The sequence below is a fragment of the Salmo salar genome, chromosome ssa18 (assembly GCF_905237065.1).
Source record: "Salmo salar chromosome ssa18, Ssal_v3.1, whole genome shotgun sequence".
NCBI classification, from domain to species: Eukaryota; Metazoa; Chordata; class Actinopteri; order Salmoniformes; family Salmonidae; genus Salmo; species Salmo salar.
This window is the reverse complement of record NC_059459.1, coordinates 80365430-80385561: the sequence shown is the minus strand read 5'-3', so window position 1 is coordinate 80385561 and position 20132 is coordinate 80365430. Positions and strand designations below refer to the sequence as shown.

General features: G+C 44.0%; 1 protein-coding gene across 1 annotated transcript in view; it reads left to right on the top strand.

The window, feature by feature from the left end:
- The first annotated feature begins 8211 nt into the window (after positions 1–8211).
- LOC106560462 (protein phosphatase 1 regulatory subunit 14B) overlaps positions 8212–20132 on the top strand; it is a 36672-nt gene continuing 24751 nt past the window's right edge. Inside the window, exons 1-2 of the mRNA XM_014123407.2 lie at positions 8212–8449; positions 8727–8952. Of these exons, the coding sequence (XP_013978882.1) occupies positions 8749–8952 (204 nt within the window). The 5' untranslated portion in view covers positions 8212–8449; positions 8727–8748. The remainder of the gene's footprint in view (positions 8450–8726; positions 8953–20132) is intronic.

Below are 20132 nucleotides of genomic sequence, written 5' to 3'. Positions count from 1 at the left end.
CATTATAGTCCAGTGTAGTTCAGTATAGTTCATTATAGTCCAGTGTAGTTCAGTATAGTCCAGTATAGTTCAATCCAGTATAGTTTTGTCCAGTTCAGTCTAGTAGAGTTCAGTCTAGTCCTGTTTAATACAGTAGGTTTTTTCTTTGTATTATCTTTTTCCAGATCTAATGTGTTATATTCTCCTACATTAATTTCACATTTCCACAAACTTCAAAGTGGTTCCTTTCAAATAGTATCAAGAATCAGCATATCCTTTCTTCAGGTCCTGAGCTACAGGCAGTTAGATTTGGGTATTTTATTTTAGGTGGAAATTGAGATGGATCCTTATCTATGCAGGTATGGATCCATCCAGTCTAAATGGATATTTTAACACCAGTCTTTAATATGTCCTAAAAGTGGTAGTTCAACGTTCAATGTATAGTTTGGGTGTCATTTTAGGTGAAAATTGAAAATGAGGGGCGGTCCTTAAGAGGTTTAAGATAAATATGCTTTTTTTGTTTGTATGAAACATTTGTATGACATAATTTCAGTTCATGAAACATGGGACCAACACTTTACATGTTGCGTTTATATTTTTGTTCAGTGTACATTGTGTAATTTACTAAATGGTCCCTGACTATTCCCATATCGATGTCAAACCAAAAATGTAGCATGTCATTATGATGGGGTCGTGTGCAGCTGTGCTCTGAATGGATGATTACTGGTACTGCCAGCTGAGGGCAGGAAACAAATAAACCCAAATAAAACCGTTACAGTTTTTCATTCTGTGACATAAAATGTTTTCCTATCATCTCGCAAGCCTCCTTTTTGGACGAGACTGACTTTATGACCAAAATGATCCTATTTACACTTTGTAGTCCATTATGTCCACTATAATAAATGTTTCTGACTCATATCGATGCCACATAGGCCGTTTTCAAAATGAAAAAAAAAAGTAGCTTTTCAGGGGCAGTCGCTCTTTAGAGTGAAAAAGTGAGTCAGCGTCACTATGCTACTGTGGAATTGCCCTGGAACAGGGGTATTCAACTCTTACCCTACGACGCGCGTCAAACTCATTACACGGAGGTCCAAGTGTCAGCGGATTTTCGCTCCTCCCTTGTGCTTGACTGACTGGATTAAGGTCACTGATTAGTAAGGAACTCCCCTCACCTGGTTGTCTAGGGCTTAGTGTGGAACTCCCCTCACCTGGTTGTCTAGGTCTCAGTAAGGAACTCCTCTCACCTGGTTGTCTAGGTCTTAATAAGGAACTCCTCTCACCTGGTTGTCTAGGGCTTAGTGTGGAACTCCTCTCACCTGGTTGTCTAGGGCTTAGTGTGGAATTCCTCTCACCTGGTTGTCTAGGGCTTAGTAAGGAACTCCTCTCACCTGGTTGTCTAGGTCTCATTAAGGAACTCCCCTCACCTGGTTGTCTAGGGCTTAGTTTGGAACTCCTCTCACCTGGTTGTCTAGGTCTCAGTAAGGAACTCCCCTCACCTGGTTGTCTAGGTCTCAGTAAGGAACTCTCCTCACCTGGTTGTCTAGGGCTTAGTGTGGAACTCCTCTCACCTGGTTGTCTAGGGATTAGTAAGGAACTCCTCTCACCTGGTTGTCTAGGTCTCAGTAAGGAACTCCTCTCACCTGGTTGTCTAGGTCTCAGTAAGGAACTCCCCTCACCTGGTTGTCTAGGGCTTAGTGTGGAACTCCTCTCACCTGGTTGTCTAGGTCTCAGTAAGGAACTCCTCTCACCTGGTTGTCTAGGTCTCAGTAAGGAACTCTCCTCACCTGGTTGTCTAGGGCTTAGTGTGGAACTCCTCTCACCTGGTTGTCTAGGGCTTAGTAAGGAACTCCCCTCACCTGGTTGTCTAGGTCTCAGTAAGGAACTCCCCTCACCTGGTTGTCTAGGGCTTAGTGTGGAACTCCTCTCACCTGGTTGTCTAGGGCTTAGTAAGGAACTCTCCTCACCTGGTTGTCTAGGTCTCAGTAAGGAACTCCCCTCACCTGGTTGTCTAGGTCTCAGTAAGGAACTCCCCTCACCTGGTTGTCTAGGTCTCAGTAAGGAACTCTCCTCACCTGGTTGTCTAGGTCTCAGTAAGGAACTCCCCTCACCTGGTTGTCTAGGGCTTAGTAAGGAACTCCCCTCACCTGGTTGTCTAGGTCTCAGTAAGGAACTCCCCTCACCTGGTTGTCTAGGTCTCAGTAAGGAACTCCCCTCACCTGGTTGTCTAGGTCTCAGTAAGGAACTCCCCTCACCTGGTTGTCTAGGTCTCAGTAAGGAACTCTCCTCACCTGGTTGTCTAGGTCTCAGTAAGGAACTCCCCTCACCTGGTTGTCTAGGTCTCAGTAAGGAACTCTCCTCACCTGGTTGTCTAGGTCTCAGTAAGGAACTCCCCTCACCTGGTTGTCTAGGTCTCAGTAAGGAACTCTCCTCACCTGGTTGTCTAGGTCTCAGTAAGGAACTCCCCTCACCTGGTTGTCTAGGTCTCAGTAAGGAACTCTCCTCACCTGGTTGTCTAGGTCTCAGTAAGGAACTCCCCTCACCTGGTTGTCTAGGTCTCAGTAAGGAACTCCCCTCACCTGGTTGTCTAGGGCTTAGTAAGGAACTCTCCTCACCTGGTTGTCTAGGTCTCAGTAAGGAACTCCCCTCACCTGGTTGTCTAGGTCTCAGTAAGGACCTCTCCTCACCTGGTCCCTTTTTATTGATTTGATTTAATTAGAGGTTCTGTTCAATCTGTATTTTGAAAGTGATTTTGTATTTTTGTGTCAAACATAAATAAAGATACATAAAAGCTGTTTAAGCACAAGTGCACGTTTAAGCACCATTTATAACACACCACTTTAGCTTGGTCCAGGTCACAATTCTTTCATACGTGATTTAGATGGGGTCCCCCCCACATTCTAAAATTGCATTTTTGCCCCCCCCCCCCTCAGTTTTATCATTAGAATAGGATACAAATGAGGCGACGGTGGGCTTTAGGACCATGTGGACACCTCTGAGCGGTTGGGTAGGCTGTTTGGAGTATTTATCAAACTGGAAAAAAAAAAAAAAACTTTATTTAACCTTTATTTAACTAGGCAAGTCAGTTAAGAACAAATTCTTATTTACAATGACGGCCTAGTGGGTTAACCACCTTGTTCAGGAGCAGAACGACAGATTTTTACCTTGTCAGCTCTGCGATTCAATCTTGCAACCTTTCAGGTTACTGGCCCAATGCTCCAACCACTAGGCTACCCTGCCACCCTAAAATGTGGTACACACACACACACACACACACACACACACACACACACACACACACACACACACACACACACACACACACACACACACACACACACACACACACACACACACACAGAGAGAGTCTGTCCTTCCCCCACTTTCACTCTCCCTATAAGTCTATCATTAATATTACGTGTTAGCATTAAACTGAACCCCACATGTATGTGTCAGTCGGCGTTTAAATAAGGCTTGCTGTCTGGGGTTACTAGACTGTAAGATTCAGACATACTTATTGAATTATTCAGGCTTCATGTCTTGTTACTATGGTGGTGGTGTGTGTGTGAATGCAGCGTGTGTGTGTGTGTGTGTGTGTGTGTGTGTGTGTGTGTGTGTGTGTGTGTGTGTGTGTGTGTGTGTGTGTGTGTGTGTGTGTGTGTGTGTGTGTGTGTGTGTGTGTGTGTGTGTGCGTGTGTGTGCATGAAGGTGGGCTGTGGTGTGTGTGTTGTGCGTATGCAATTATTCAGATAGGTTGCTTGGATCATCATGGTTGACACTCTCTCTCTCTCACACACACACACGTTAATTAAACGTTTCGGTTTACCTTGCCAGGGTATCTTTTCCCGTTGTTAAAATAAACGGTGGCCTACCCCAGTGAAAAAATGTGACCTCTGTGTCAAACACCCACGCGCTGTCAACAGAGACAATATTTTAGTTTCCTGTTTCCTGAGAGAGATATTTGGGACGCACTCTGTATTTCATCTCAAGGTAGTCTACTATGGAGAGACCAGACTAGTCTACTGTGGAGAGAACAGACTAGTCTACTGTGGAGAGAACAGACTAGTCTACTGTGGAGAGTACAGACTAGTCTACTGTGGAGAGTACAGACTAGTCTACTGTGGAGAGAACAGACTTGTCTACTGTGGAGAGAACAGACTAGTCTACTGTGGAGAGACCAGACTAGTCTACTGTGGAGAGAACATACTAGTCTACTGTGGAGAGAACAGACTAGTCTACTATGGAGAGACCAGACTAGTCTACTGTGGAGAGAACAGACTAGTCTACTGTGGAGAGTACAGACTAGTCTACTATGGAGAGACCAGACTAGTCTACTGTGGAGAGAACAGACTAGTCTACTGTGGAGAGAACAGACTAGTCTACTGTGGAGAGTACAGACTAGTCTACTGTGGAGAGAACAGACTAGTCTACTGTGGAGAGTACAGACTAGTCTACTGTGGAGAGAACAGACTAGTCTACTGTGGAGAGAACAGACTAGTCTACTGTGGAGAGAACAGACTAGTCTACTGTGGAGAGAACAGACTAGTCTACTGTGGAGAGAACAGACTAGTCTACTGTGGAGAGAATAGACTAGTCTACTGTGGAGAGAACAGACTAGTCTACTGTGGAGAGAACAGACTAGTCTACTGTGGAGAGAACAGACTAGTCTACTGTGGAGAGAACAGACTAGTCTACTGTGGAGAGAACAGACTAGTCTACTGTGGAGAGACCAGACTAGTCTACTGTGGAGAGAACAGACTAGTCTACTGTGGAGAGAACAGACTGGTCTACTGTGGAGAGACCAGACTAGTCTACTGTGGAGAGAACAGACTGGTCTACTGTGGAGAGACCAGACTAGTCTACTGTGGAGAGAACAGACTAGTCTACTGTGGAGAGAACAGACTAGTCTACTGTGGAGAGACCAGACTAGTCTACTGTGGAGAGAACAGACTAGTCTACTGTGGAGAGAACAGAATAATGGTTCTAAACCCTAATAAACACTTTGTTGTAAGGGTGTTAGGTAGGCCCATGGCGGTTATGAGGAATTGTCTTGAGAATAGAACATGTGCAAGAAATAGACTGTAAACTTCTAAGTACTAAAATGGCGACTGGTGGAATATGCTGCTTGTGCTATGTGGTTAGTAGGCCTATGGTAGTGAATCAAAGTGTGAACATGTGTGACAGGTGGAAAGAGAGAGAGAGAGAGAGAGAGAGAGAGAGAGAGAGAGAGGGGATGAGGAACTGAGAGAGAGAGAGCTATTGTAGCTGGTGTGATGGCAGGAAAGAGAGAGAGAGAGAGAGAGAGAGAGAGAGAGAGAGAGAGAGAGAGAGAGAGATGAAGGGGGGGGGAGAGAGAGAGAGAGAGAGGAGATGAGGAACTGAGAGAGAGAGAGAGAGAGCTATTGTAGCTGGTGTGATGGCAGGAGAGAGAGAGAGAGAGAGAGAGAGAGAGAGAGAGAGAGAGAGAGGGGATGAGGAACTGAGAGAGAGAGAGAGAGAGAGCTATTGTAGCTGGTGTGATGGCAGGAGAGAGAAAGAGAGAATCACTGCTTGATTCTGTTGGCGCGAGTGAAGATGGAGGAAATGACTGGAATACTGTAACATCTGAGAATGGAGACAAAAACAAAAATGGCTATACTGGTAAATGGAGATAAGCACTAAGCACCGGTACGATAACGCCTCATTCGAGTGCGATTCATGAGCAAGGATAGGTATTTTTTTTTTGGGGGGGGGACAGGGGGACAGTTTGTTGACGGATGCATTGGGAGGAGTGGTAGGATGTTGATTTCGTGTGTGTCAAAAGAACAAAAGCAGAAAGCACTATGGATGTACAAATTATCCACGCATGAAGTGCAATGCTATGATTGTCGGAGTAGGACAGTGACAAGAAGTGTCACATCTGGCGTCTCGACGGAGATGGAGGCTTCATGGTTTTAGATGAACATGCCACGAATAGTTGATTTCACATCGCCTAACCCACAATGTGAATAGAAAGGAGAAAAAGCATTTCTGTATTATTGATGTTTGATGAAGAAGTTCTCCCGACCCCATGTAAAGCTGGGATATATGAGATATGCAGGTGGGAGCTTATGTACAAAAGCCACTTCAATGTCATAAATGTAAAAAGTTTGGCCACGTGTCAAGTGTTTGCAAAACGAAGATATCATTGTTGAAAAGTCTGAGGATGCAAGGTGTTGCAATTGTGATGGGAATCACGTTCCAGAGTTCCCAGAGTGCCCTGTTGGGGTGAAGGAGGTCAAAGTAGGAAGGGTCAGGGCAGGTGAGAAGGTCTCCTATGCAGAGGCAGTGAAGATTGTTGACGCAGCAAGTAGAGATGATGAAGCTTTGGCAGAAGATGCCCAACAGTCTGTAAATGTCAGTCAGTTGAGAAATCCTGAAACACTAGTCATGAAAAAGGTAGCTGTTTGTGTGTTTATTGTGCAGGTGATTCATTGTACAGGACAAACTAACAAAAAACTAAATGGAGTAAAGTGGAAATCACTGTGAAAGCGGTTAAAGGTTTCTGGATCTCCTGGATTTCACAGCTGAAATATTGCAGGGATACTGTCTGAAGATGCTTGTCCCTCTCAGGCCCCAGAGCCTGTAGGGATCTCACTACATTTTACTAAAGTGAAGGAATACATTGCATTTTATTATTATTATTTATTTAAATAATATGAGTGTGTTATTATTTATTTTAGAAATGTTTTTGTTAAAGTATCTCAGTTTTTACCTCACCCAGTAGGTGGTGGCAATACACAGAGAAAGAGAGAGAGAGAGATTTATTTATTCCTGAGTTCGATGTTAATCTATGCAAGAGACTAACAAATGATTGAGATTTATATTCAACAGAAATGGTTGTGATAATTGTTGGATTGCAGTGATTAGAGGAGGTGTAACATAGAAGACTGTTGATATGATGGGACTCTGCATCAGTGTTGTAGTTTAAGAACGGGAGGATTTATGGGTAGACATAACAATGCTGTTGTCGGGGTAACAAAGAGACGGTAATGAAGTTGAGCTCCGTTGGATTCCGGGGATGAAAGATGGCTGGCAGAGACAATGGGATAAAAGTGGTAAGGGGTAGACATTTTTATAGTGCCTGGAAATCTGTACGGGAGACAGTGTCATATAATGGGAACAGAATGGAGGAGGTTATGTTGTGTAGGATGAGATTCGGGATTGAATTGATCTTTGAAAACGGATAGGGAAACATGGAGTTGATGAGAAAAATCTGTCAATTAAAATTAACTAATTTAGTTAAACGAATCTATGGATTTCACCTGACTCGGAATACAGATATGCATCTGTTGGTCACAGATACCTTAAATAAGAAAGGGCTTCACAATATTTTTTTGTGCATTTAAATGGCCATCGATAAAATGCAATTGTGTTCATTGTCCGTAGCTAATGTCTGCCTGTCCATACCATAACCCCACAGCTACCGCGGTACTCTCTGTTCACAACGTTGACATCAGTAAACCGCTCACCCACATGTCACCGAACATGTGGTCTGCAGTTCTGAGGCCAGTTGGATGTACTGCCAAATTCTCTAAAATGACGTTGTAGAGAAATGAACATTACATTCTCTGGCAACAGCTCTGGTGGACATTCCTGCAGCCAGGATGTCAATTGATGGCTCCCTCAAAACTTGAGACATCTGTGGCATTGGGTTCGTGTGACAAAACTGCACATTTTTAGAGTGGCCTTTTATTGTCCCCAGCACAAGGTGCGCCTGTGTAATTATTATGCTGTTTAATCAGCTTCTTGATACTGTCAGGTGGATGGATTATCTTGGCAAAGGAGAAATGCTCACTAACAAAGATGTAAACACATTTATGCACAAATAAAGTAAAGAAATAAGCTTTTTGTGCATATGGAACATTTCTGGGATCTTTGATTTCAGATCATGAAACATGGTACCAACACTTCACATGTTTAGTTTAGTTCAGTGTATTTTGTAAAATGTATGATGTAGAAAGGAAGAGGTTGTGTGACAGTGTCAGAGAGGGTAGATGGGAATGGGGTGATATTTTGCGTTGGGGGGGGGGGGGGGGGGGGTGGAAGTACTGAGGTTTGTAGGGAAATATTGTATTTTATTAGAAATTCAGGGTTAGTTAAGAGAATATATAGTGGTATATAGGTCGTGGTCGTCACATTCCTGTACAGTAGGTGGCGGTGGTTGCGATTCGCCATAGAAAAAGTTAAAGAAGAAGAAGAGGCGTTGCATTCAGAGAGAAGAGAGATACTGAAGAAAGAGAGAGGCGGAGAACGAGAAAGCAGAAGAGAGGAGGGAATAGTAAAGAATTCAGGAATAGCCTTTTTTTTTTTTGGTCTACGTAAACGTTAGGTTTTCCGTAGATCAAGGAAAAGTCAACCGCTTTTACGTTGCAACAACACGAGGACAGAGAGAGGAGAGACGGCACGGAAGAGCTTCTCTTTGTACTTCAAATAAGTGGAGACGCTACTGCTGGTTTGTAGGCTCTCCTATACCTTTATACGCTCTATTCTAATACCGTAAATGAACAATTATATAGGCTTTTTATTTTAATCTATATATTTTTTTTAAAGTCAATTTGATTTGGAAACCACGAAGTGAACCTAATGCCGTGTTCTTTTTTTGCAAGAAGGGAACAATAGCAGTAATCTAGCTGAATTGTCTAGCTACTCTTTATGAGAATCACGGCTGTTTAGCGACCAACAATACAAAACAAGGCGTCTGAAATTCGCTCTACCACCACAACTTCCAGGATCTTCTCCATCGGACCGACCATGGCTGCGGTTACCAGCCCAGAGACGAGCCCTCAACCCCGGGTATATTTCCAGACGGTAGCCTCCGGTTCAACCGAAGAACCGGAGATACCTGTTCGGAAACAAGGGCGAGTAACCGTCAAATATGACCGGAAAGAACTAAGGAAGAGACTAAATCTGGAGGAATGGATAATCGACCAGCTAACGGCTCTTTACAACTGTGAGGTGAGACGCCGAAAATAACTAACACAAAATATTAGATATCGCAAATGGTACCATGTTGTCCACTACTTTTGACTGGGTACTATGAGGGCCAAAAGTATTGCACGAGGGAATAGGGCAGCACTTCCCAACCAAGGGTACCTGGAGAGTCCACAGACCCATGAGGCCATAGGGCTACTGGTAAAATGCACATGAGGGAGTACTACAGGGGACTCCAGGTAGAGTAACATTCAGTTGGTGGTACAGTAACCCGAAAAAGGTCGGGAACCACTACCAAAAGGCTACTGTATGGAACTAATCGCATCGATTACGAGCCCCCTGAGGTTCACTAAGGAGTTAACTGAAAGATGGTATTTATTTTAAAGTAGGACAACATTGGTGTGCTCAGGAATAGGCTGACTAAACATCACTATCATTATAATAACAGTATATCACAACATAGTATATCAAAACATAACATAGTATATCATAACATAGTATATCACAACATAACATAGTATATCACAACATTAACATGTTTTGATATACTATGTTGTGATATACTATGTTATGATGTTATAATGATACTGATGTTTAGTCAGCCTATACTATGTTGTGAGAGAAAGACAGACAGCAGACTGGCTGGAGAGAGAGAGAGGGAGACAGACAGACAGTAGACTGGCTAGAGAGAGAGGACTGGCTGGAGAGGGAGAGAGAAAGACAGACCGTAGACTGGTTGGAGAGAGGCTGGCTGGCTTGCGAGTTCTTTGTTTCTGGCCATTTTGAGCATGTATTCGAACCCACAAATGCTAATGCTCCAGATACTCAACTAGTCTAAAGAAGGCCAGTTTAATTGCTTCTTTAATCAGTTAAACAGTTTTCAGCTGTGCTAACATAATTGCAAAAGGTTTTGGCTGGCTAATAGAAATGAACCTTTTTGTTGAAGCAGTTTATTTTCCCTCCTCATAATAAACTATTCACATTTCCACTGTGGGTGATGTTGGCACAGGGGAATAAACATTGTTTGTTTTTCTAAACCCATTTCTCCCCCGCCCCCCCCCCCTGCGGTGAATATTTATGTTTAGTGCCAGGATCAAATACAAATGTATTTGTCACGTGATGGGCCGAATACAACGAGTGTAGACTTATCTGTGAAATGCTTGTTTAAAAGCCCTTCCTGACGATGCAGAGTTTAATTTAAAAAAACACAATAGATACTGTATGTACATGAAGGCAGGGTAAAGTGACTAGGCATCAGGATAGATAATAATAAGGTATTTGAGGTAGATATGAACATGAATGCAGGGTAAAGTGACTAGACATCAGGGTAGATAATAATAAGGTATTTGAGGTAGATATGAACATGAAGGCAGGGTAAAGTGACTAGACATCAGGGTAGATAATAATAAGGTATTTGAGGTAGATATGTACATGAAGGCAGGGTAAAGTGACTAGGCATCAGGATAGATAATAATAAGGTATTTGAGGTAGATATGTACATGAAGGCAGGGTAAAGTGACTAGTCATCAGGATAGATAATAATAAGGTATTTGAGGTAGATATGTACATGAAGGCAGGGTAAAGTGTCTAGGCATCAGGATAGATAGGCATGTAGTCTACACGGTGTCTAAAGCGTTCCACAGGGATGTTGGCCCATGTTGACTCCAATGCTTCCCACAGTGTTGTCAAGTTGACTGAATGTCCTTTGGCTGGTGGAACGTTGTTGTTACACACGGGGGAAAACCCTGCAGCCTTATAACGCCATACCCCGTTCAGAGGCACTTCAATCCTTTGTCTTGCTCATTCACCCTCTGCATGGCACACGTTGTGTGTGTGTGTGTGTGTGTGTGTGTGTGTGTGTGTGTGTGTGTGTGTGTGTGTGTGTGTGTGTGTGTGTGTGTGTGTGTGTGTGTGTGTGTGTGTGTGTGTGTGTGTGAATAGGTGCGTATATATGTGACCAACCACCTCGATTCGGTCCTATGTAGCCACATTTCTATAGTTTTTTTTATTTGTATTTTTTTTTACATTGGCTAAAAGTAGAGACTCCGAGCTATAAAATGGTGTATCAGACTCTACAGTTGAAGGAACAATGGGAAAGTAGTTCTGCTTTGTATGTTGATAAACTTGTAACCCCACTTTTGAGATAATGGCCTTTGAATGTTTTGGTCCACCCACTGGAGAGCTCTTCTTTCATTGTTCACACCCTCTTAAGCTTTAGCACCACCCATCTCTTTAAGGATTCACATGTGAGGCCATGTGCTAAATGGAGCGAGTAAGGTAGTGTCACATCAAATCCAATTTTATTGGTCGCATACACATATTTTGCAGATGTTATTGTGGGTGTAGTGAAATGCTTGTGTTCCGAGCTCCAACTGTGCGGTAATATCGAACAATACACACACATCTAAAAGAATGGAATTAAGAAATGTAGAAATATTAGAACAAGGAAACTGGTTAGAGCCAGTTTGTGCTGTTCTGTGAAGGGAGTAGTACATAGCGTTGTACGAGATGTTCAGTTTCTTGGCAATTTCTCACATGGAATAGCCTTCATTTCTCAGAACAAGAACAGACTGACGAGTTTCAGAAGAAAGTTATTTGTTTCTGGCCATTTTGAGCCTGTAATCGAACCCACAAATGCTGATGCTCCAGATACTCAACTAGTCTAAAGAAGGCCAGTTTTATTGCTTCTTTAATCAGGACAACAGTTTTCAGCTGTGCTAACATAATTGCAAAAGGGTTTTCTAATGATCAAGTAGCCTTTTAAAATGATAAACTTGGATTAGCTAACACAACGTGCCATTGGAACCCAGGAGTGATGGTTGCTGATAATGGGCCTCTGTACACCTATGTAGATACTCCATTAAAAATCAGCCGTTTCCAGCTTCAATAGTCATTTACAACATTAACAATCTCTACACTGTATTTCTGATCAATTTGATATTATTTTAATGGACAAAAAATTGGGTTTTCTTTCAAAAAACAAGGACATTTCTAAGTGACCCAAAACTTCTGAATGGTAGTGTATGTGTATATGTGTGTGTTTGGATGTATAGACATTATGGACACTGTGGATAGAATATTTAGTATATCTATAGAATATGTAGGATATAATACTGTGTGTATATATATACAGTAATAGTTAAATAGGATGGCCTTGACTAGAATACTGTGTGTGTGTGGTAGCTGGCTAGTGACAGTGACTAAGTTCCAGGAAGATTACTGGGTGGAGGCCGGCTAGTGATGGCTATTTAATAGTCTGATGGCCTTGCGAAAAGCTGTTTTTCAGTCTCTTGGTCCCAGCTTTCATGCACCTGTACTGACCTCGCCTTCTGGATGATAGAGGGGTGAACAGGCAGTGGCTCGGGTGGTTGTTGTCCTTGATGATCTTTTTGGCCTTCCTGTGACATCGGGTGGTTGAGGTCCTGAAGGACGGGTAGTTTGCCACCGGTGATGTGTTGGGAAGACCCCACCACCCTCTGGAGAGCCCTGTGGTTGTGGGCGGAGCAGATTCCGTACCAGGCGGTGATACAGCCCGACAGGATGCTCTCAATTGTGAATCTGTAAAAGTTGGTGAGGGTCTTTGGGGCCATGCCCAATTTCTTCAGCCTCCTGAGGTTGAAGAGGCGCTGTGGTGCCTTCTTCACCACACTCTCTGTGTGGGTGGACCACTTCAAGTTCTCAGTGATGTGAACACAGGAAATTCTGAGGTCCCAGAATATTTTATTTTATAAAATGTTGCAAGTTTGCTAGCAGATCGTGCTGGACCATGCGCATCCAATGTGATTTATAGGATATTTATTTTTAGCAGGATATTTTATACCTGCAGGCTGCAATGTTTTATTTGTTTTATTCTGGTTAGTCTATATTGATCTCTGTCTCCCTCTTTAGTAATTTGTGTGTCTTAATTTTGAATTGCAGTGCTTAAAGCATCAGACAAACTCAGTAGCCTATATATAGTTGATTTTATTAACCTGTTGGGTCTAGGGGCAGCATTTGCACGTCTGGATAAAAAAAAATGTACCCGATTTAATCTGGTTACTAATCCTACCCAGTAACTAGAATATGCATATACTTATTATATATGGATAGAAAACACTCTAAAGTTTCCAAAACTGTTTGAATGGTGTCTGTGAGTATAACAGAACTCATTTGGCAGGCAAAACCCTGAGACATTTTCTGACAGGAAGTGGATACCTGATGTGTTGTATTGACTTTAAACCTCTCCCATTGAAAAACACAGGGGTTTAGGAATATTTTGGCACTTCCTATTGCTTCCACTAGATGTCACCAGCCTTTACAAAGTGTTTTGAGTCTTCTGGAGGGAGATCTGACCGAACAAGAGCCATGGAACGGTGATGTCCCATTAGACACCTGGCGCTACTTCATGTTGGGTACCCTCGTTCCAATACGTTATAAAAGGCTATGCATTCGTCCACCTTGAATATTATTCATGTTCTGGTTAAAAAAGGCCCTAATGATTTATGCTATACAACGTTTGACATGTTTGAACGAACGGAAATATATTTTTTCCCCTCGTTCATGACGAGAAGTCCGGCTGGCTTACATCATGTGCTAACGAGACGGAGATTTTTGGACATAAATGATGAGCTTTTTTGAACAAAACTACATTCGTTATGGACCTGTGATACCTGGAAGTGACATCTGATGAAGAGAATCAAAGGTAATGGATTATTTACATAGTATTTTCGATTTTAGATCTCCCCAACATGACGTCTAGTCTGTATCGCAACGCGTATTTTTCTGGGCACAGTGCTCAGATTATTGCAAAGTGTGATTTCCCAGTAAGGTTATTTTTAAATCTGGCAAGTTGATTGCGTTCAAAAGATGTAAATCTATAATTCTTTAAATGACAATATAATATTTTACCAATGTTTTCTAATTTTAATTATTTAATTTGTGACGCTGACTTGACTGCCGGTTATTGGAGGGAAACGATTTCCTCAACATCAATGCCATAGTAAAACGCTGTTTTTGTATATAAATATGAACTTGATAGAACTAAAAATGCATGCATTGTCTAACATAATGTCCTAGGAGTGTCATCTGATGGAGATTGTAAAAGGTTAGTGTATCATTTTAGCTGGTTTTATGGTTTTGGTGACCCTGTCTTTGACTTGACAAAACATTACACACAACTCTTGTAAATGTACTGTCCTAACATACTCTAAATTTATGCTTTCGCCGTAAAACCTTTTTGAAATCGTAAAACGTGGTTAGATTAAGGAGATGTTTATCTTTCAAATGGTGTAACATAGTTGTATTTTTGAAAAATTTGAATTTTGACATTTATTTGGATTCAAATTTGCCGCTCTTGAAATGCACCTGCTGTTGATGGAGTGCACCACAGGTGGCACGCTAGCGTCCCACCTAGCCCCAAGAGGTTAACACACAAGGTGTGTCTATATATGGGGGAAAAAGACACCAAAAAATGGCAATCTAAAAAATATTTAAATGTCAGGGACAGCCCTAATCATCAGCAACCATTGCAGAATGAGGCACTATAATAATGTAGCAAATAGCGATAATGCTCCTATAATAATGAACATTGAAAGCAGAATTATCTGAGATGTCAGGTACAACTAGGAGGTGTGTTCCCAATGCCACCTTATTCGAACTAGGGACTGTAGTGACACCTCAAGCACTGAGATGCAGCGCCTTAGACCACTGGGCCACTTGGGAGTGTCTGCTCTTTTTTTCTGTCAGCCTCTGTTTCAGACTTCATGATGTCACACAGAAAGTGTGTGTGTGAGACCAAAACAAAGATGGTCTGTGATGCCTCAGGAATGAAAGACACCAGTGTAGCAGTTTACACACACGATGTCCACTGACCCAGGAATGTATCAGTGAACTCACACACACACACTTCCTGTCTCTGTTAGAATGACTCAGAGCTGACCCACTGACTGACTGACTGACTGAGAGGTAGAGAACAGCTGGAGTGACAGACATAAGGAACCAAAGAGGCTTTGGGGCATCAGGTAGTTTAATTATAAAACTGAGGGAAAATACTGGGAGAGACGGAGTCCGTGTCAGTCAGATGGGGATGAGAGGGAGCCAGTCAGTTAGCCGGGGGGGGACGAGAGAGAGCCAGTCAGTTAGCCAGGGGGGGGACGAGAGAGAGCCAGTCAGTTAGCCAGGGGGGGACGAGAGAGAGCCAGTCAGTTAGCCAGGGGGGGGACGAGAGGGAGCCAGTCAGTTAGCCAGGGGGGACGAGAGGGAGCCAGTCAGTTAGCCAGGGGGGGGAAGAGAGAGCCAGTCAGTTAGCCGGGGGGGGACGAGAGAGAGCCAGTCAGTTAGCCAGGGGGGGGCGAGAGGGAGCCAGTCAGTTAGCCAGGGGGGGCGAGAGGGAGCCAGTCAGTTAGCCAGGGGGGACGAGAGAGAGCCAGTCAGTTAGCCAGGGGGGGGACGAGAGAGAGCCAGTCAGTTAGCCGGGGGACGACGACGACGAGAGAGAGCCAGTCAGTTAGCCAGGGGGGGCGAGAGAGAGCCAGTCAGTTAGCCGGGGGGGGCGACGACGACGAGAGAGAGCCAGTCAGTTAGCCGGGGGGGGGACGAGAGAGAGTCGGGGGGGGGGACGAGAGAGAGCCAGTCAGTTAGCCGGGGGGTGGAACGAGAGGGAGCCAGTCAGTTAGCCGGGGGGGGGGGCGAGAGAGAGCCAGTCAGTTAGCCGGGGGGGCGAGAGAGAGCCAGTCAGTTAGCCGGGGGGAGGGGGCGAGAGAGAGCCAGTCAGTTAGCCAGGGGGAGGGGGGACGAGAGAGAGCCAGTCAGTTAGCCGGGGGGGGACGGACGAGAGAGAGCCAGTCAGTTAGCCAGGGGGGGGGACGGACGAGAGAGAGCCAGTCAGTTAGCTGGGGGGGACGAGAGAGAGCCAGTCAGTTAGCCGGGGGGGAGAGCCAGTCAGTTAGCCGGGGGGGACGAGAGAGAGCCAGTCAGTTAGCCGGGGGGGGACGAGAGGGAGCCAGTCAGTTAGCCGGGGGGGACGACGAGAGAGAGCCAGTCAGTTAGCCGGGGGGGACGAGAGGGGAGAGAGAGAGAGAGAGAGATAATAATGAAGTATTGATTAGATGGATTGCAGCCATCCACAGGAAGTACTGAGTAAGTATCTCTGTGTTTGCGTGCTAATACAGGTTACCCAGCAAATCAGCCCAACGCTCTTCAGAGTAATGAAAACCAATGGGAGGTCAATAACTGTGGCTAATGCTAACATGACCTTTGACCCCTAACCCGTTGACCCCAATCTACCTACGTTTACATTTCAGTCATTTAGCAGACTCTTATACAGAGGATTTACAGTTAGGGTCATTTCCATGGTAACAGAATTATGCTATGACTCAGTTTTTTTCACTTTAAAATGTATGCCAAAAAAACACGGATTTCAAAGTGTATACTGTACCCTTTACTCTACTGTACTATACTCTGCTTGTCTACTGTACTCTACTGTACTATACTCTACTCGTCCTCTACTCTACTGTACTATACTCTACTCTACTTGTCTTTACTCTACTTGTCTACTCTACTGTACTCTACTTGTCTACTATACTATACTCTACTTGTCCTCTTTACTCTACTGTACTATACTCTACTTGTCTTTACTCTACTAGTCTACTGTACTCTACTATAATTGTCTTTACTCTACTAGTCTACTGTACTATACTCTACTTGTCTTTACTCTACTAGTCTACTGTACTCTACTCTACTTGTCTTTACTCTACTAGTCTACTGTACTCTACTCTACTTGTCTTTACTCTACTAGTCTACTGTACTCTACTCTCCTTGTCTTTACTCTTCTCTACTGTACTATACTCTGCTGTGCTCTACTTGTGTACTGTACTGTACTGTGCTCTACTTGTCTACTGTACTCTACTTGTCTACTGTACTTGTCTACTGTACTGTACTTGTCTACTGTACTCTACTTGTCTATCGTACTATGCTCTACTTGTCTACTGTACTCTAATGTACTATACTTGTCTTTACTTGTCTACTGTACTCTACTGTACTCTGTACTCTACTGTACTCTACTGTACTCTGTACTCTACTGTACTCTGTACTCTATACTCTACTGTACTCTGTACTCTACTGTACTCTGTACTCTACTCTACTGTACTCTATACTCTACTGTACTCTATACTGTACTATACTCTATACTCTACTGTACTCTATACTCTACTGTACTCTATACTCTACTGTACTGTACTCTATACTCTACTCTGCTGTACTCTATACTCTACTGTACTCTATACTGTACTGTACTCTATACTCTATACTCTACTGTACTCTATACTCTACTGTACTCTATACTCTACTGTACTCTATACTCTACTGTACTGTACTCTATACTCTACTCTGCTGTACTCTATACTCTACTGTACTCTACTTGTCTACTGTACTATACTCTACTGTACTTGTCTTTACTCTACTTGTCTACTGTACTATACTCTACTGTACTGTACTCTATACTCTACTCTGCTGTACTCTATACTCTACTGTACTCTACTTGTCTACTGTACTCTTCTTGTCTACTGTACTATACTCTACTGTACTTGTCTTTACTCTACTTGTCTACTGTACTATACTCTACTGTACTGTCCTCTATACTCTACTGTACTTGTCTTTACTCTACTTTACTCTTCTCTACTCTACTGTACTCTCTTCTACTGTACTCTCCTCTACTGTATCTTACTGTACTTTGCTATCCAAACTTGTGAATCATGCTTTTATGATAGGTTCACATTTGGTCCAGTCCATCTGTGGACGTTAACATCAAGGCCAGGGTGGACTGACCAACTTTCAACTACTTTTCAACGTCCATGGACGTCCAGTGTAGGTCAGTGCTCAGTGGATGAGGATGCTGGGTACAGTAAATGGAAAGAGAGGGGGCTCATGGGTAGGTGTCAGTAAGAGCTGGGAGAGGGGACTTTAACGGGAGAGAGGGAGACTAGACCACCAGACAACAGAAAGACATAGAAAACAGTTATGAGCTGAACATAACAGCATGTCAGTTGAAGGGAGGACAGTAGCAGGTGACCCAGCTGTGGTTTGTGACTGTGATTTCCCATTGTAGGCAATTCAGCTGCAGTGACTTAAATTTACTGATTGTTGTTGTTGGTAATTCCGTTACCAATTTGCATGTTTTGTAAGGGTTTCCACACGCTTCGGTCCTGCTGGGGCTTCGGTCCTGCTGGGGCTTCGGTCCTGCTGGGGCTTCGGTCCTGCTGGGGCTTCGGTTCGGCTGGGGCTTCGGTTCGGCTGGGGCTTCGGTTCGGCTGGGGCTTCGGTTTGGCTGGGGCTTCGGTTCTGCTGGGGCTGGGGCTTCGGTTCTGCTGGGGCTGGGGCTTCGGTTCTGCTGGGGCTGGGGCTTCGGTTCTGCTGGGGCTTCGGTTCTGCCTGGGGCTTCGGTCCGGCTGGGGCTTCGGTCCGGCTGGGGCTTCGGTCCTGCTGGGGCTTCGGTCCTGCTGGGGCTTAGCCGAACCCAGCTAGGTGAACCAAACTAGTGTGCCCGCGTACTCCTTTAAAACACCTTTAAAAACCAGATTCAGACTGTGGAGCCAGTATACACTTCCTCAAAAGTAACTCAATAAATGTGTCATTCATTTTGAGGTTTTTGTCGAGGAGATGTTTGGTGCAGTATTTCTCAAGTGGAATTTTTTTTGTTGTTGCATGAAAACGAGTTATTGTTGAATGACGGCAAACATTTCATTGAAGAATCTCTACTGTTGACCAGTGATTGACGAGGGGACGTAGACTTCAGCTATTGAAAATGTGGCTTGTCTCAAGAGGAAAAGCCCCCCCAAAAAAGCCCTTGTTGAACACCAAAAAATGAACCAAAATGTTGTCATAATATATGAACAAACTGTGTTGGATGGGAAGCAGGTTCCTTAAGACACATTTTCCATCTCTTTAACAAGAAATCAAAGCCTTTACTTCTGCAAGATGGAATAAAAAATACAAAAATGTATATATGCCTTATTTTCTCAAAAATATAACTTTCATTTGACACCAAATTTGTTGTGCTCCTATAAACTTCACATGTTTTGCTCAGGGGTCCTTTTTAAAAAAAATGTATTTAATCTTTATTTAACTAGGCAAGTCAGTTAAGAACAAATTCTTATTTTCAATGATGGCCTACCGGGGAACAGTAGGTTTAACTTCCTTGTTCAGGGGTAAAAGGACAGATTTTTACCTTGATTCGATCTAGGAACCTTTCGGTTACAAGTCCAACACTCTAACCACTAGGCTACCTGCCCGTGTTGGTGCTCAGGGGTCCTTTACGTGGAAATGCCCTTAGTGATCACTCTTTAGGATCACCACCTAAAATAGTAAATCCAGGGTGAGCCAGTTTATCACACACACACACACACACACACACACACACACACACAAGTCTTCGTAAGTACTTTACAGGTATTGATTATTTATTGATCGGGTACTGCAGAGATTTCTAGGATTAATTACATTAAGTAGTCATCACTTATCTTAATTAAGCACGCATGACCCTCCTGTAATTTCCCATGGATATCAGTGGGTGTCTGTGCCCCTCCCCCCACTCTCTCATGGTCACATGGTTAAACAGGATGCTACGAGAGTTCCAAAAGGTTTAACCCTTAAGTGGTGTGTGTGTGTGTGTGTGTGTCTTGTCCAATAAGAACATGCGTTATTGTCTTCCTGAAAGCAGTTTCTCAGCCCCCCCCTCCCAGTGGGGTTAGCTTGGGGGGAAACTTGATTCTCTGCTGCGTTTGTTCTAGTGTCTGCAGATTCTTTATAAGCAGTAGTGTGGGTGGGTGGGTGAGTGGGTGGGTGGGTGAGTGGGTGAGTGGGTGGGTGGGTGAGTGGGTGAGTGGGTGAGTGAGTGGGTGGGTGAGTGGGTGGGTGAGTGGGTGGGTGAGTGAGTGGGTGGGTGAGTGGGTGAGTGAGTGAGTGGGTGGGTGGGTGGGTGGGTTGGGTGGGTGGGTGAGTGGGTGAGTGAGTGGGTGAGTGGGTGGGTTGGGTGGGTGGGTGGGTGAGTTGGGTGGGTGGGTGGGTGAGTGGGTGGGTGGGTGGGTGGGTGGGTGGGTTGTGTGTGATGGAAGGCAGCAGGAGTTAACCAATACCCCTTTGACCCCCCTTCCCCCCACCTTTCTCTTCTCTTGCTCTCTCTGTCGTTTGCCCTCTTGCTCTGTTTGTCTCCGTCTTTCACTTCAATTGAA